The following is a 19,381-nucleotide window of genomic DNA, read 5'->3' as shown; positions in this document are numbered from 1 at the left end:
AGGCGACGAGAGAGAAGGTAAACAAGCGAAGCGGCGAAATCAGAATTGAATATAAGCATTATATCGATATATACAATATGTCAGAATTCATATCGAGTTTAAAAACTATCTCGATATATTTAAAATATCGATATCCACCCCTAGCGCGGAGCTCTACACCAGTCCTTTCTCCTGCGGTCACCCAACGGTCTACACGGGTGCACGTTAGTCCTGGGTTAGTCCTGGGTTAGTCCTGGGTTAGTCCTGGGTTAGTCCTGGGTTATCACGGGGACGGGCGGTAACAGGTGGAATGTTAACAGGTCTGGGCAGGTGCGGGTCTCTAAAAATGGACCTGTGCAGGACTCTGGGTTGGGTCTTGTTGGTCACATGCGGTGATCGTGATGGATGTGGGCCTCTTAGTACGGCAGTGATTCATTTTTTGCGGTTATTGCGACAGCCCTAGCATCAACAAGTTTGTTTTTGTCAAACCCCAAACAAAATAATTTTTTAAAATTATAACAAAAAGTATCTGATACATGGATACAGCAGCCCACAATATCAATACTGTTTGTACAATATTTTTATATCGTATCACACGTCTCTTTAAGTCACTGAAAACACCAAACCAAACATTGTGTAACATGAGTTTGGACAGTGAATGGACATCCTGGTGAGACCAGTGGAGCGGAGGACACATACATAATGAACTCTGTCTTCTCTGTTTACAGCAGTTACCTCCCAGACCAGGTCAAGAGCTTTAGACTGGCCTCAACGTGCTCCAACTACACGTGTTTTCACTCAAATATTATCTGAAAACTAGTACTTTTGAAATATGTGTCCAGGAAAGGAGCAGTTGTGAACCAGATCAAGTCTGGTGATGTTTGTGGTCTCATTCAACAGACCAAAATAAGTCTAAATGCTTATTTCCCCTGAAGTGACTACCTCAGATTTGCTCAAATGATAGGCCAACACATGAGGATAAGAGGCAAACAGCGAGCAGTTGCATTTCATCTTGTGTAGTGAAAAGAGGAAACTGTAAGTCGAAACACAGGTCCCTTTCAGGAAGTCATTGTTGTGGTGTTGATAAATGAAACACACACAAACTCTGTGTTTGTGTCCTCTGCTATTTTTACAATGTAAGTACTCTTACTAAGAAACGGGTGCCTGGTGCAGTCTGGGTTTTCTCGATTGTGTATTCCCTCATTTGAGCTGAAGTGGTCCATGGTAGAAAAGGTTTCAGAAGTGGTCATCTGGACACCGTTTTTGAACTCATTTAGCCAATCAAATGCTAATCAGGTACTTAACAGTGATGAAGGTGAGTCAGTCAAATTACAACTGGGACATAATGACCTATAATGAGCTCAGCCTGGACAGTGGGTCCCAGAGTTTTCCCAAAATGTCATTTTGTCATGGGGTCAATGGCCCAAATGGAAAATGACTTCTGAATGGGAGAAACATCTTGATTGCTGAAACAGTGTCCACATGACTGCCTCTGAAACCCTTTCTACATTCTGATTCTGTAAAGCTGATTGCAAACAGTTGTTAAATTCCAACATCCTGGAACCTTATGATTTGAGGTTTTGGAGCTGTAACGTGACAGATAGTGGTAACAAAATCACACTGACCCCACAGACATGAGGAGAGCCACCACAAATAATCATTTACGAGAAGGGCTTCTCAACTCATGGAAAGGCAATTTGAGCATAAAAATAAAATGAGTCTAAATATAGTGTGCACTGCGCACCCGTGTAAGGATGCATTCACACACATGAAAACTGTTACAAACTGTAACTGTTGCATAAGAACAAAACTGGGCTCAATCAAAGCAGGACAAGTGTGGACACAACCTAAACTTTGCGGGTGTGCCCCTTTTCCAGAAATGCACTGTATGAGACTGCTTCTCTTTGACCAGTACACATTAGTGTTTTTATTAAAGCTTTTCTGTGGAGCCAGATTGAGGTCAGTCTGTCACTAACCCACTTCCCATGTGAGCTGGTCTTGGCCTGGCAGGTGCAGTAACAGGAGCTGAAAGAGGACACCTGACCCCACACAGCTCCTCCGTCTGGGGGAGCACTGATTTCATTACTGCTGCAGGGGACAGGGACAGGGACAGGGCCTTTGCTCTGTCACCAGTGGATGTAATAGGTGTTAATGGGGCATTCAGATTACAGCCCAGAGCCTCAGAGTCTGTAAACAGACCATTCTGCTGCAACAATGACATGCCATGACATTTTAGAATTCTCCTCAAAATGTTTTTGTTGCTTTTTTTTTTCTTCTGAAAGTGCAAATCAATAGAAAAGAGTTGGCCACATTTAGAAAATGTCTACTTCATTAAGACAGTGAAGACACTTAAAGGAGCTGTATGTAGCCTGTGTCAGACACTTTTAAAAAGTGAACTACAGTCACAGCTGAACTGAACCTGAGTTGCCAGAGTCTATCCCTGCAGATAGAGGACACATACATGTTTTTGTCATTCTCAGTATATGGACAGCCCTAATGTGAAGCTCAGAACCTCCAGAATTCCCTCCCTGAGCTGCAGAGGCTACACTAGCACTGATTCATGATTGGCCGCAGGGACTGGGGTTTAGGTTGTGATGTCATTTTACAGTTAAACCAACTGGATTTCAGTGCTTTCATAGATTAGAACTATACAGCAGATACAAGCATAATGGGTCCTCTTTAAAGTATGTTTTCAGCCTCGTGTCGTGTTGCTGATGCAGTAGCAGCACGTGCACGTCCCTCTGTGCTGTGAGTGCGCTCAGTCTGTTAAAATGTGTTACAGAGATTGATCCAGTGCTCCAGGCCTCACCACAAACACTCTGTTCTATTTGAAAGTGGACATGCAGATTACAACTATTGAGTAACAGATCAGTGTCAGGCGTGTCTTTTTTTTAAACATGTTTGGTAAATTAACTTTGATCTTATCCTTTTTTTAACAGAAAATGCATAACTACTTCAATACGTGGGGTTTCTTACTAAGTTGAAGTACTAAATTATGTAAGAGACTAACTAAATGTAGAGTAATATGGTGATTTCATAGCAATAAATGATTATAAATAACAGCACCCTGTAACTTTTGGGAGATAGATACATTTTATGCCATACTGTGAAATATTATGGCGTAAGAACAATGTTTCTATTGAGACAAGCAGGAGGAGGAACTACTCTAGGCAAAAAAGAGTCAGGTTTGTGGAGATGCAAGCCAGCTCACTTTACAGACTTATGTGTTTGGGGCTTTAAAACAGGCTATCAAGCTTTATTGTCTCTAAATAAATGTGATTATGTCTGACAGTTAACATACATGATCAAAAATATAATATTATGATTCCAGGAGCACTAGAGCAGGACTCATCCTGACGTAAAATGTGTACAATCACTGAACAAACACAATATTGATTCATTGCCACATCTCTTGTCCCAGCGGAAAACCACAGCCACGCATGAGCTCACAGTCTGTCCTTTAGTGCTGCTCCGAGTCCCACTGAACAAACTGCAGCGTCACGTCACACTGGAAAATCCATTACCAGCTCCTGCGGCTTCTGGTTCAAATGCCCGGGCTTTATTGCATTTACAGTGTGGCCTGTAAGTGCACTGTCCGTAGGATAGGCTAGGTTGAAATTGCAGGGCACTTGGCAAATACATATTTTACAAGTGAAGTCACAGAGCCATAGCTGTAATCATGTTATAGCTTTCACCGCAGTGCATGTCGTCAGATTTATGGATTAAAAGGAGTTTAACGCTCTAGTACGTAAATCAGACAGCAAACTAAAACATGTTCAGATGCTGTTTCCTTGTGGTTATGTATATTGACATGTAAGCGTGCTTGCATTTCCACAAACCTGACTCTTATTTAGCGTGGAGGAGGGTCTGCTCTTGCTTTTATCCATATGTTCCTTTGTCTATAATATTCCATAAAACATATCTGTCTCCATAGCGGAAGTGTGATTTGAACTGTTTCCATGGCATTATGAAGACTGCAAGCCACCTCCATAAAGTTACATACTGAAGCTTTTAAGTCTTTTTGTTTATATGCATTTTAATACAAAACGCGTTGGTATATATCAGGGATACTCATAATGCGGCTCACCAAGCTTTAAGCAGTGGCTCGCGAGTTTATACCAAAAATAATAAGTCAATATATTTTTTCAAATGTGCTGGACAAACATCCGCATTACACTTAGTATAACTCAAGGCTTCATTAATGGTGTTTCCTAAAGGAGGCGCCGTGACACCAGCAACCAGTGATGCGCGGGTCCATGTAATGACTCGTACACGACCGACGCTTTCAACTAACCCACCTTCAACTCTGACCGCGAAAAAATATTTGAAAATATTGTACCCGACCTGCTACCTGAAACGCGTTTTAAAAAGTAGTCCATACTCTTGATTAACATCATCCAAATAAAGTGACCAACGTAAATAAAGTGAGTGAAATGAAGTTAAATAATTGCTAGAATGTTAAAAAAAGAGCTGAGCTAAACCTGCACACATATGACCTGCACACGTCTGATCTCTGAAAACATGAACAATCTCCAACGCGACACACACACAGAACGGACTCACCATCATCAGCACATCCTCTGTCACCGAGAGAACACTCATATTCCACTGAGTCGTGTCTTTTAGTCCGACAGAAGCTGAACCACATCAGTGCACAAGGAAAGAGCTGTTTTTTTCAGGCTTATAGTTTATGCAAATGAGTCATGTGGTTTTAAGTTTAGTTTCTGTAAAACATAAACAAAAGTGTCAAAGCTGCATTAAACACATTATAATGTCAAACGGGCTGATGTGGCTCTAGAGTGGTGATGGTTTATATGTTGTAAAGTTGAGTTTATTTATGCTGATTAGTAATAGTAATAATAATGATTATACTTTTAATAACTTTTTATTCATATAAAAAAGGTGACTTGGTATGTGGGTATCACTGGTATATATGATACTTATTATAGTGTTACTTGGTATGGGGTCTGGGTTATTTCTTATTTCTACGTTTGTCAGCACGCAAAATCAGATGGAGGGCAGGAAGTGAACTGACTGGAGGAAAACGCCGATGTGTTGTGTAGTTTACGGCTGTGCCAATCGTTCTAACCGAGAGAAGGAAAAGCGATTTTTTTAGAGTACACAATATAGTCGTCCACAAAGGTCAGAAATGGGAAAAGCTGACAGAACAACGCCGTAAAAAGTGGATTACAAACCTGTTTGCGGTCGGGAGGAGCAGAATTCGCTAATGCTCATGTCTGCAGTGACCACTTCATTAAAGGTTTGTTACAAAGATAAATTGTTTTTTGTGGTTTACCTAAACATAAACGAATCATTAACGACTAACGGCTAACGATGTTTGTTGACATTAAATAGTTCAGATAGAGGTTACTGCCGATACACTGCAGTTTTTCCCATAACGTCTATACACATAAAATAAGAGAAACACTCACCCCGGCGAAGACCAAACGATAATCATCATTTAGGTGTTTTGCACCGAGGTTGAGGACCCATCCACTGACAAAAAAGTTCTATGCCTCCAAACTTTTGTACACCTTCATCTGTTGTCTGGTGTAGAACGATGTCTGAAGAGCTAAATAGTTCGTGATATCCTCTGCCTCGATTGTCGGCAAATCTTTTACTTCGTTGAAAATTCTCTCATTTTCAATAAGATCAGGGTCACGCCCAATATATTTGTCGACTAACTGCTCGTACTTTTGCCTCGCTACTGGCTCTAAATCTTTACAATAAGAACTCTTCTCCATATCTGTGTTCTCCAGTTTGTCGTGTTTGTCTTGATTGTCTTCACTTCCTGCCCTCCACCTGAAATTCGCGCATCATCGTGATCACGTGACTGAAACCCTCCTATTCTTTTTTTATTTTTATTTTGTGGAATTAACAAATAATTATAATACTAATCTTTTATATGTATGTCCTACTTTTTACCAAAAAACCTCAGTTCTTTTTCTCATGTGCGTCGAGCAGACGGGGGGTGATCCTGACCCACTTCCACTGCACTGTTGATGTGTTTTCTCTGTTTTCTTGGCGCAGCCTCACAGTGACGGCAGTGGGAAGCACACACTGACTCTCCATCAAACATGGGCTTGTCGATTGTCACGCTATTGTTCTCCCCTGACTGCAAACACAATACACTTTTCTCTATAGAAGTGAAACAGCACAAAAGCAAAACTCACCCCCTCATCTGTTTATAGTGGACAATTAGACATCCTTTTAAACTGAAAGAGAAAAGGAGAGAGACAATGGAGAGAATTAGATGCAATTTGAAATGATTGAACTGTGAACCCAGAATAGCCGTCGCCGTTTTAGCCGTTTACACAAATGCCTAAATCACAGATGTGGAGTAAGAGGCTCTTTGATGAAACGAAATGTGTTTTGGAAATAAACCGAGCAGCGTTTTGTGTCATGGAAGGTGTTTGTTGTGTGGGCAAAATTATTAAAAACTGAATTATTTAGAGGTGCGTTGTGTAACTTTTCTGGTGGAGCGTCTGTCACATGTTTTTCAACCATGGAGATGTTATTGCTTTAGCTCTAATGTTTCACAGTATGGCATTAAACCTTTGTATCTTCACGGAGACCAAACCAAACTGATCTGTGGAGAGGCGACCCCGCTCTCAGTGAGAATTCCTGTTTTTCCTAGGTATTTTTAAGCAATAAAACAACTTGTAAATGAATAAATGTAAGTTAGAGCTGTTTAAAGTCATACTATGGAGCAGCCTCTCCACAGATCTGACCTATGATGCATGTTTCTCCCATAGACTGTATAAAGAAGTAGATTTAGAAATTGGAATTCCAACTGCAAATATCATAGCAACCAAAGAGCCAGTCTGGAGCAGGGCTGTTTAATGGTTAACTGTGCAACTTTTCTGGTGGACGGTCGGCTGCCCAGGGGTGTAGTGGGCGTGGTACACCATCCACCCACTTTTACCGACGTGAAATATTTAAAAATAACAAATATAAAATAGATACAACTTAAATGTCAAACCGGAGCTACTGGCAACGGTGAAAACAACCTGCATAAACTCATGATATCTGCAGTACTGTCCTATAGAGACCTGAGACATGAGGGACCGGGACTGAACCAGAAGGACTAAATCAGGACTGAACCAGGACTGAACCAGGACTAAACCAGGACTAAACCAGGACTAGACCGGACTAGAACAGAAACTGAACAGGACTGAACCAGAAGGACTAAACCAGGAGAACTAAACCGGACTGAACCAGGACTGAACCAGGACTAGAACAGAAACTGAACAGGACTGAACCAGGACTAAACCAGGACTGAACCAGGACTAAAACAGGACTGAACCAGGACTAAAACAGAACTAAACCATGACTGAACCAGGATTAAACCAGAACTGTACCAGGACTGAACCAAGAAACCAGACTAAGACTAAACCAGGACTGAACCAGGACTGAACCAGACTGAACCAGGACTAAACCAGGACTAAACCAGGACTGAACCAGGACTGAACAGGACTGAAACCAGGACTAAAACAGGACTGAACCAGGACTAAAAACAGGACTGAACCAGAAGGACTAAACCAGGACTAAACCAGGACTAAACCAGGACTAGACGGGACTAAACCAGGACTAGACCGGGACTAGAACAGAAACTGAACAGGACTGAACCAGAAGGACTAAACCAGGAGAACTAAAACAGGACTGAACCAGGACTGAACCAGGACTAGAACAGAAACTGAACAGGACTGAACCAGGACTAAACCAGGACTGAACCAGGACTAAAACAGGACTGAACCAGGACTAAAACAGAACTAAACCATGACTGAACCAGGATTAAACCAGAACTGAACCAGGACTGAACCAGGACTAAACCAGGACTAACCAGGACTGAAGGACTAAACCAGGACTAAACCAGGACTAAACCAGGACTAAAGACTGAACCAGGACTGAACCAGGACTAAAACAGGACTGAACCAGGACTGAACCAGAAGGACTAAACCAGGACTAAACCAGGACTAAACCAGGACTAAACCAGGACTAGACCGGGACTAGAACAGAAACTGAACAGGACTGAACCACAAGGACTAAACCAGGACTAAACCAGGACTAAACCAGGACTAAACCAGGACTAGACCGGGACTAGAACAGAAACTGAACAGGACTGAACCAGAAGGACTAAACCAGGACTAAAACAGGACTGAACCAGGACTGAACCAGGACTGAAACCAGGACTGAACCAGGACTAACCAGGACTGACAACCAGGACTAAACCAGGACTGAACCAGGACTAAACCAGGACTGAACCAGGACTAAAACAGGACTGAACCAAGACTAAAACAGAACTAAACCAGGACTAAACTAGGGCTGAACCAAGACTAAACCAAAACTAAACCAAGACTAACCCAGGACTAAACCAGGACTTAACCCGGACTAGAACAGGACAACTCAGGACAACTCACCCTTATATAACGGATAATACTCCCTACAACTGTATGACATATCACCCTTATGTAACAAATAATACTCCCTACAGCTGTGCGACAACTCGGCCTTATGTAACAGATAATACTCCCTACAACTATGTAACAGTCAGTAAAGTCTGTCTAAGTCTACGTAAGCACAAACAGCTGTATTCTTGCAGCATCAGCTCTGACCAGAATGTTCCTTTAAACTTTTTCCCAGTAGCTCTTTGCTGTTGTGACGTCAGATTCCCCCTCGACTCCAGCTTTAAAGGACGAGTTCGGAATGAGCAGAAGAATGTGGCCGGCGGCTGTTGTTAGCTCAGGGCGGGCTGCGGAGAGGCAACAGTGAGTCAGACTTAGCGCTTTGGTTTTGATTCTGAGAGGTGTGAATGAACCTGCTGATGTGGAAACTTAGCTGAAGACCAGAGCCAGACGGGCAGCAGCCAGAATGTGAACAAATGGAATCGAGAGGCTGCGCAAAGAGTTTATTAGAAGTGGCTGCTTTTCATGGCTGGAAAAATCTGAAGCGAAGCAATGAGATAAAACTAGAGATGCAGCGATCCAGCTTTTTCTGTTTTCATGACGATACTTTGGCTGTAAGTATCTGCCGATATCAACCGATACCAGGGCAGAGACTTAAAATGTATTTCTTTTAAACACAACAATGTATAGTAAAATATTACCCAAATGTGTGTTCTAACTGTTATTTCTAAGTAGAACAGCGTTGAAAAAATAAGTTTAAAATTAGTTTTTAGTGTATCATTCGTTCATTCATTTTTCAAAGTAAAACCAAAAATAAGAAAACAAAAAAACAACAGTTTTCTTCATTATTTGTCTCCAAAATCAAAATGAAAAAAACAAATAATGATTAGTTTTTTTCATTTTTCGATTTTGTGTTTAAATAAAAAATGGAAAAAAGGGATAATGACCGTTTCCCGTTTACGTGACTTAAACTGAACCAGGACTGATCCAGGTCCGGGACCAGACTGGAACCAGACCAGGACTGAGGCCGGAGACCGGGACCAGACCGAGACTGAGGCCGAGACCAGACCAGACCAGACCGACCAGACCGGGACCAGATCAAGACTGAGATCAGAACTGAGACCGGGACCAGACCGGGACCAGACCGAGACTGAGACCGGAACTGAGACTGAGACCAGCCTGGGACCAGACCGGAGGCTCAGGGCCGGAGCTCGAAGCTGAGGCTCGAACTCGGCGGAGGCTCGGAGTCAAAGCTGGGAGTCCGCTCTGGTCCCAGACCTGGTTCAGTCCTGGGTAGGTCCTGGTCCAGTTGGCGCAAAAGTCTGGCATCACAGTCACGGAAGTCACGTAAATGGGAAATGGCCGTTATCCATTTTTTCCATTTTTCATTTAAACACAAAATCGAAAACTGAAAATGACACTCTGTTTTTTCATTTTGGTTTTGGAGGGAAATAATGAAGAAAACAGTTGTTTTTTCATTTTCTTATATTTGGTTTTATATTGAAAAACGAATGAACAAATGATACACGGATTCACCATTGCCCAGTAAATCGTCTTATTACACCAATTTATAGACCAAACTTGGAATATGGACTAAACCGATATCTTGGAACTGATACCCAATCCATCAAAAAAATTAAACAGATAAATAATTAAACTGATTATTGCTGTGGTTACATGCACCAGAAATTCAGTAATGGTAAAAACACATGTCAGTTCATTGAAGGAACTGGGGATCTGACTTACCGACGTCCCATACAAGGTGTCATGTTATCAAATCTATCAAATATTTTACTAATAACAATTGAAATTCTGCTTATTTATGTTAGAATTTATTCTCTGTGATCTGAATGTTCACTGCCTACACCCCAGCCACTGCAGCATCATGAGTCAGTGCTAGTGCAGCCTCTGCAGCTCAGTGAGGGGATTCTGAAGGTTCTGAGTTTTCACATGAGGCCTGGACTGTCCATATGCTGAGAATGAGAAAAACGCAAAATGTGGCCTCTAGGGGTGTGCAAAAATATTGAATTATCAAAATATCGTATGGTTTAATGTGATGATACAGTATCAATTTATGGCCAAGAGTATTTTTTTGGTGTATTCTACTAAATTGGTTTGTTACAGTACTACGGTTTTGTTGTTTGTTTAGAGGATTTATGCAACACATTTGACATCTTCACTGTTTTGATGATTAAAATGTTTCAAATGTTAAAGTGTTTCATATTCACTTTTGTACAAGAAGTGGTTTAACAAAGACTTTTAATATCACAGCCATGATTTATCCTTTATTTTATATTGAACTGTATTGAATCGATTTGAAATATATCATATTGAATCGTACTCAATCGAAAGTTCACTGCATCGAGGCCTATGGATCGAGGTATGTATCGTATCGGCAACTTCTGAATGCTACTCAGCCTTAGTGTTCTCTTTCTGCAGGTTCAGGCTCTGGCCATCCAGGTTCAGTTACACACATGGATGTTAAGAGAGTATTAGTTCTGGTGAAATTCATTTCTTGAATAATTCTTACTGTCTGTTGTCTGTTCCTTTGCTACATTAGCTGCTTTTTGCTGTAATTTCCTCATGACCATCAGCACAGGCGTGAGCGGACAGAAAGAAATCAGGTTACTGACATATGATTTTACAATATACATGCCATTTCAGTAATCTGACTATTACGGAAATCAGATAATGAACAGATTTTGGAACAGTATGTCTCTTACGATTTTAAAAAAAGGTATTATAATCCCAATACATGTTTTTCTCATTCTCAGCTTTTTTTTTTTTTTTTTTTTGTGGCCAATATGATACCGATAAAATGGGAGCTGGAGGTGCCGATAGCCGATATAAAAGTCGATATATTTAGTAATGTAAAAATTCACTGTAAATCTTCAGTTGATTATAAAACGTAGGTCTGGCTCTACTGGACTTTAAATTGGGTTTGTTGTTGTTGTTGTTGTAGGTGACATTTCTTGTTATTCTGCCTCTTTACAGTCGTATTTATTTAAAGACAGTAGGTCAACAGAATGGCATTTTTGCATGACATTCAAATCAGTAAAGAAGTAAGAAAAATCAGATAATGAACAGATTTCGGAACAGTATGTCTCTTACGGTTTTAAAAAAGGTAGTATAATCACAGTTGACCCTTAGTTGCCAGAGTTCCTTAACTTGCAGATAGAGGAACACATACACATTTTTCTCTTTCTTAGCTTTTTTTTTTTTTTTTTTTGAGGCCAATATGATACCGATAAAACAGAAGTTGGAGTTGCCGATAGCCGATATAAAAGTCGATATATTTAGTAATGTAAAAATTCACTGTAAATCGTCAACTGATTATAAAAATTGGCTGGTCTGGCTCTACTGGATTTTAAATTGGGTTTGTTTAGGTGACATTTCTTGTTATTCTGCCTCTTTACAGTCATTTATTTAAAGACAGTAGGTCAACAGAATAGCATTTTTGCATGACATTCAAATCAGTAAAGAAGTAAGTAAACTACCTCTATTAGCCTTTAGTGGTAAATGCGAGGACATTGCAGTAATTAATTATATGCGTAAATGCCATTCATTCACACCTCTATTCACAGCTCATTTACGTAACATATATACAGCCACTATAGTCACTTTACAGTGGCCAATGTCAGAAAACAGGCTGTTTATGTGTGGGACCTAAGAGTTAAACAATGAAAAACGAACCAAAAGGAGCATCAGAACTGACACATTTGTAACACTTACCACTCACACCAATGCCTCAAGTCTTCACTGATAAGTGTCCTTTCAATCCTGACTCAAAAAGATCATCTGTAAATACAATATAATCCAGCATGTTGACAGCTGTGGGTGTAAACAAGTGCACGTGAATGATGTGACTCTGGGGGTGCGTTCAGGGACAGTACAGCGTCATACACAGACAAATGACTCCGCAGATAAATACAGATGCAGCGCCACATATTAGGACATTTATCTGTCTGTAAATTGGATTAACTGGACATAATACAGAGAGTCTAAGCTTTATAACAGATATAACATGACCATGTGGATTATCGGCCCATATCTACTGATAATATCAGCCAACTGATATATTGGTCAGGCCCTGATTCTCAGTATTGGTGGCTTTCAGATTCTAAAATGTGATGATGTCATACTCCCAGATGGGGGCGAGCAATAGAGCCCTGCAGACCCGCGGGACCGACCCGAAATTTTGAAAGCTCATTATGGGCGCGGGAGGGAGCGAGACTGCACAACACGGGAGCTGGCAGTCCCGCAAACTAAATATGAGTGTAAAGTAAAATATACAAATGAATGTAAGCATATCATGCATAATTTTTGCTGGATATTTTATTTGGCATTAATAAAACATTTTAAGCAGCAGACCGTCCCCCCTCCCGTACGCTGTGCGAAGACTTCACCCTCCCATACACGCTGCCACGCGAAGAGTCCACCCACCCGTACGCTGCGCGGACAGCCCCCCCCTCGTTCCATATGTCACGCGGGCTACGCCACTAAACCAGAACCAGGACTAAACCAGGTCTAAAAACAGGTCTAAAAACAGGACTAAAACAGGATTTAGCCAGGACTTCACCATGCCGCCGGACCGCCCACCGCGCCTCCTCCCATACGCAGCCCAATTTCTTTCGCTTCTCTGTGTTTGAGTTTAAGAAAGCAAAGGTTCCCATCCTGTGGGACTTGCGGGCGGGCGCGGGACAAAATATCACAGATGTGGGCGGGAGCGGGATTGAAAATTACCATTCTTTGCGGGAGCGGGACTCCACAGTGCAGGAGCGGGCGGGAGCGGGACTGAAAAATCTGTCCCGCGCAGACCTCTAGCGAGCAACAGTTTTTCCTATTAATTATATTGTATTTTGAAATGAAATATCAGAAAGGTAAATTCCCAAATATCAAAACTGATCATTTCTATTATTGCCAAGACCCAAGACAATGCCATATTACAACAAAAATCTGCAGTTGAACAATATTCACTTTAGCCGCCCCCCATTTGTATGAAGTAATATTGTCTTATAAACTGGTGTGATGTCATCCGAAACTCAGAAATCTGAACATGTGAAATGGCTAATGTTTTTGTATTCATTTTTGTCAGTAAAAGCTGTATTTGATTTGGACATGTCTACTTCGTACCTTCGGGCACAGATAGGTCAGGTTTGTGAAATGTGAAAGTTAAAATCAAACTTTTACATACAGTTCTTTTAAAACATACTTGATAGACTTTGCTTTTGAAACCACTTCTGTATTAAATCTTAATCCGTTTATTTTAAATGGCTCCCTGATACAATACATCTGATTGGACCTTGCATTTAGCCTCATACAATCATAAACAATAGGCCTGCCTCTTCAAACACCAAATTTCCCCGTGAGCCTTCTATTTAAAGGCCACATTATACACGTCTTTGTCTGCGACGGCGCCGAGAGGAGCTTCATCCAGGTGAAGAGTGGACATCTAATGAGACCTTTTGTCCCCTGCTCTTTCATTGGACGAGGCTTTAATGTTGTTCCATTCATAAAGTGTCCCTCCTTTTTGTCACTGTGCCTTTGTGTGTTTGTGAAGGACAACACTGGGTACATGTTATAGTCACTTTACGGAGTTATTAATACACGGGAGGTGAGGGACGTGGACATTTGGGTTTGAATATTACAGATTAAAAACAAAGACGACGACAACAAAGACAATGACAACAGCGACAACGACGGCAACAACAAGGAAAACGACAACAACGACAATGACGACAACAGCAACAATGACAACGACAATGACAACAACAGAGACAACAACGATAACAACGACAATGACGACAACAGCAACAATGACAACAACGACAATGACAACAACAGAGACAACAACGACAATGACGACCACAATGACAGCAACAACGACGACAATAACAGCAAAAACAATGACAACAACAATAACAGCAACAATGATGACAACAACGACAATAACAGTAACAACGACGACAACGACGACAATAACAGTAACAGCGACGACTGACAACAACAATAAAAGCAACAACAACGACTGACAACGACGATGACTACAACAACGTCAGTGACAACGACGACAACAAAAACGACAACAACGATAACAGCAACAATGATGACAACGACAATAACAGTAACAACGACGACAATAACAGCAACAGCGACGACTGACAACAACAATAAAAGCAACAACAACGACTGACAACGACGATGACTACAACAACGTCAGTGACAACGACGACAACAAAAACGACAACAACGATAACAACAACAATGACAACAGCAACAACGATAACAACAATGACAACGACAACAGTGACAATGACAAAAACAACAATAATGACAACAACGATGACAACAACAATGACAAGGACAATGACAAGGGCAACAGCGACAACGATGACAACAACAGTGACAAGGACAACAGCAACAATGACGACAACGACAATGACGACAACAACAACAAAATTGACAATAACGACAGTGACGACAACGACAGCAACAATGACGACAACGACATTGACGACAACAACAACAAAAACGACAATGACGACAACAACGACGGCAACAACAATGACTACAACAATGACGACGACGACAACGATAATGAGAACAACAAATGATAAAATATAACTTCAAAATATAAATTACATAAATCTGTTGTGCAGAGGGAAGAAAGAACACTGTTATAAATATGTAAATCAAAACTTTTTTAATTTATCTTAAACACACACACACATTTAGTCAAAAGAAAAAACAAAACAATGAACATGAATTGTATTTATTGAAATTTACATGAATTTTATCTCATAACAAGTTACGCACAACTTATAACATAGATCATGAGCCCTTTAAACTTATATATTATAACCTTTAATTAGTAGAATTTCCTTGATTTTTCCTCACATTGTAACACCTGTCCTCGTGTCTGTCCCGTGCAGCAAATATCTCCAGCATGTGTGAGGTGGACGTGTCCTCGGAGCCCTCCAGCCCCACTCTGTACGGGGAGTCCTCAGATCAGTACTACAGTGTGGACCGCTGGCAGAAGCTTCGCACCGCCGTCCGTAAATTGGAATTCTGGGAAAACTTCACTGCAGAGCTCATCGGCACCGGCTTCTTCTCCAAAGTCTATAAGGTCAGTACTTGGATGGATACGGATGAAATGTGTGCTTCACCTTCAATAAAGCTTGATGTGCCTGATTTGATTTCCCATAGATTTAAACCCTTTTATACTTGTACTGTTAAACTTGTACACCTGTGTCCAAATATCCATGTGCTGTCTTACTTGGTTGGTTCATTAGTGAGTAGTGATTATACATATAGTGAATAGTGAGTTAGCTAGTGAGTTTCCAAAACATCCAAGAAGTGCCAGTCCATGTTTAAAAATCCTACACATTCACAGTTTTGTGATAGCGTCATATTTTTACTCAAATGATCCTTTTACTTTTATATTAAAGAACACATATTATGCATTATTTGTGTTGTTACTTACACACTAAGGCTGAATCCCACTTTGCTCTACCCTTCTGTTTTGTGCGTTCACGTGTAGGGGTTGAGGTGTCCCAGTTACCGTTATAGAAGAGGGGTAGGGGAAAGTGGTAGGACTATACGAAGATTATATAGATGTGGCCTCTGTTTGGACGCGCACTCCAAACGGAGGGGTATGAGCAGTTTCCCAGAATGTCTTGCAACCAGCAAGATGGATGCTACCACGACAACAGAGACCAAAGAATTGACAGTTGTAGTCGACATGTTGGATTTCTGGTAAAAGCTTTTCACATCTGCTTAAGCTGGTGGAGACTACTGATGATGTATGTGATTGTTGAAGGGGTGTCCCGAATCGTAGAGGTTTACTTTCAACACCTACCCCTTGTTGCTCAGTTTCTAGGAACAAGGGGCAAGGGATAGGGGAAGGGGTAGGGTTAGAAATTAGAAATGGTATTGGCCAAAACACACCATAGCACGTCATTTGCAGCGTGTCAGTTCTTAAAATTCTTTAACACAACTCTTGCAGTGTTATAAATGAGTGTTTTATCTGCAGATTACATATAAAATAAGAGACACACTGTGAGTGAGACTGTGAGAACAGAAGAAAGGCACTGGTTTGAGGCAAGGCCGGATTATCCGTATGGGCCACTGGCACGGTGCCCAGGGACAACAATCAGTGGGGGGGCACCACATGACACAAACTTAAAAAATATTTTTTGTAATTTGTATGTTATTCACTTGAAAATGTTAAATGGTCATACATAACCCATCATTAACATTAATTTCTAGGGGTGTAATGAGTTTCCAAGTTTCAAGATACAATATCACCACAGTATGAACCTCATGGTACGATATTTATTGTGATATTGTGATAAAGCTCATGATATGGTGGGGAGGCTCATGATTAGGGATGTAACAATATCCAAATCTCTTGGTATGATATTATCATGATATACATCCAGGGGGGGACCACATTGGGTTAATACGGCTCTGGTTATAGTTAGGGCTGGATATCATTAAGAAATTGACGATACGATACATATCTCGATACATTCCACTTTCAATTCAGTACGATATATTTCAAATCAATTCGATACAGTTTAATAGAAAGTAATGGCTAAATCGTGGCTGTGATACTAAAAGTCTTTGTTAAACCACCTCTTGTGCAAAGTTAACAGGAAACAGCCATTTTAGTCATCAAGTACTTCATACTTCTTCTAAACAACCAACAAAACTGTAGCACTGTAACAATATAATGTAGTAAAATATACCAAAAAAATACTCTTGGCGATATCGATACAGCAGCCCACAATATCGATACTGTATCATCACATTAAATGATACGATATATCGATATTTCAATATTTTTGCACACCCCTATTTATAGTCATAGGTTATAGTGAGTTTAGCGAGAGTCGAGAGGAGAAGCGGGAGAGGAGGCGGCGTTCTGTTGAGTTGAACACCAGGATTTTCTTTGCTGCAGCTCTTTCCTCAAAGTTCACAGCTCCTTTTGTGGGTCACGGGGCAGAGACATGGCTGTACTCACCGCACAAGTGCAAAATGCCTCATGTGTTTTCAGACGCCGCGCCACATCCCGATTCAGCAAACTCTAATCATGACGCAGGGTGGAGGGTCACGCTCATAGAAAATAATGGACATGGCAATTTTTCCGCGCGTCAAAGCGTCTCGATGTGCGTTGGCCTTTACACATGCTCTTGAGGACCTTTGCTCTGGCATCTCATGTTGTGAGATTGCTTGTAGATAACATTATTTTGCTTTGGTTGCAGTGCCTCTACTTGTATCGAGTGTTATCACGCTGTCCACTGGCAGCAGAAGGAAAGGATCGTGGAAAGTATCACTAAATACCAGAAATGCTCAGAACAAGTCTGGAAATAATTTATGTACTTTTAAACTGTGCATGAGACTGCTATATTTCTACCTTTGACGTAACTATTTGAGAAAAATGTCCTCAAAGCAAGCTCTTGGATTAATGAAACAAGCGTGAGTGAAGTGAAAATATTATGGGTGTAACGATATCCAGGTCTCACGATACAATATTTTCACGATATACCTCTCACGATACGATATTTATTGTGATATTTTGTGGAGACTTACAAACAAAACTGTGAATATACTACTTTTTCCTCTTAAAATGCCTTGACAAGACCGAAGAACTAAGACTTAAAAGTGCTTAGAACTGTTATTTCTTCTTGTAGTCTGCACTGAAATGGAGCAAAGGATCATGGTCTATGTAGTTCCCTCTGTCTTTTTTAGCTATTGCTGCACCATAACTCTTCATTTAAACAAATAGACTTGTAATTTGATATATTGTGATGGTCCACGATATTATTGTGAGAACTTTGACAATATCACAATATTTCGGTTATTGTTACATCCCTAGAAAATACAACTACACGTACTGTATGTTTTAAATAAGGAAACAGTGTCATCAAGCTCAAACAAGACTGACTCCACATTACTCCAAAATTACTTACGAATGCAACTCTAAACAACGGTAAAAAGAAAACAATTATAACATGTTTAAAAGCTCATAAAGGTAAAAATTGCAGAATATGTGTAACTGAGGTTCTGATTTGACCAACAGCTGGTACAAATATGCTCATAAAAGTCCATAAATAGAACGGCACAGAAGATAAACAAATGATGAAATGTATGAGCTGTCCCCTCCCACCTGCTCTGTCCCTCTGCCGTCTCCGTCCCACATGTCCCGCATAAAGACCACTCTTGTTCGGTCCACTAATTGGGACATTCTTGCCGTGCCGTGATTGGCCCACCAGCTTCGGCGACCTCTGACCTCTGCAGCGGAATTTCTTACATAACCAAATTGGATGGAGTCTTTGATGGAGGACGGCTGTGTGTGGTTAAATATTGGGAGTTAATGGGTTTAATTGGGCTATAGTGGTGGATGTCATAATATTAGTGCGTATAATGGCTCATTGTTTGATGTAATTACGGTGAGGGAAAGCTAAAAGGACACTTGGAACGTGCAGATTCTGATTGGGGGAAGCGTCTTAACTTTGGAACAAGCCAAGAAACCAAACTTAAATTAAATCCAGTTCAGACCAGTCCACAAATGCACAAAAAATCCCCCTAAAAACGCTTCTCTGTGTTGCAAAAGCAAATACCATATTTCCCGGACTGTAAGTCACACCAGCCAAAAAATGCGCAGTGAAGAAGAAAAAAACATATAAGTCACACCGGACTATACGTCGCACTTTTTGGGGAAATGTATTTTGTAAAATCATCTTGAAAGCTAAGTTATGGTAATAGAACAGAGATCAACAGACTGAACAGGCGTTAATATGTAAACGTGACATATTAACAGTTCTTCAGATAATTATAGCATAAACAGCAGAACATAAGTTTACCAAACTCCTGATCTAACTCCAAATCACTAAATCCATTAAATTCTTCATTAAATCCTCGGTGTCACTTCTACGCAACCTCCACAGAGGTTATAGAACCACGATGTAAACAGAGCGCCGCTTCCTCTTCCA

General features: G+C 40.7%; 1 protein-coding gene across 1 annotated transcript in view; it reads left to right on the top strand.

Annotated features, from left to right (window-relative positions):
* LOC110162178 (dual specificity testis-specific protein kinase 1-like) overlaps window positions 1–19,381 on the top strand; it is a 124,060-nt gene that overhangs the window by 73,312 nt on the left and 31,367 nt on the right. Inside the window, 1 exon segment of the mRNA XM_055162105.1 lies at window positions 15,317–15,510. Coding sequence (XP_055018080.1) covers window positions 15,317–15,510 — 194 coding nt within the window.

The sequence above is a fragment of the Boleophthalmus pectinirostris genome, unplaced genomic scaffold (genome assembly GCF_026225935.1).
Source record: "Boleophthalmus pectinirostris isolate CB_2022bp ecotype Guang Dong unplaced genomic scaffold, ASM2622593v1 HiC_scaffold_4, whole genome shotgun sequence".
In the NCBI taxonomy this organism is placed as follows: Eukaryota; Metazoa; Chordata; class Actinopteri; order Gobiiformes; family Gobiidae; genus Boleophthalmus; species Boleophthalmus pectinirostris.
The sequence above is the reverse complement of the archived record's forward strand: the minus strand, read 5'-3'. Positions and strand labels throughout refer to the sequence as shown.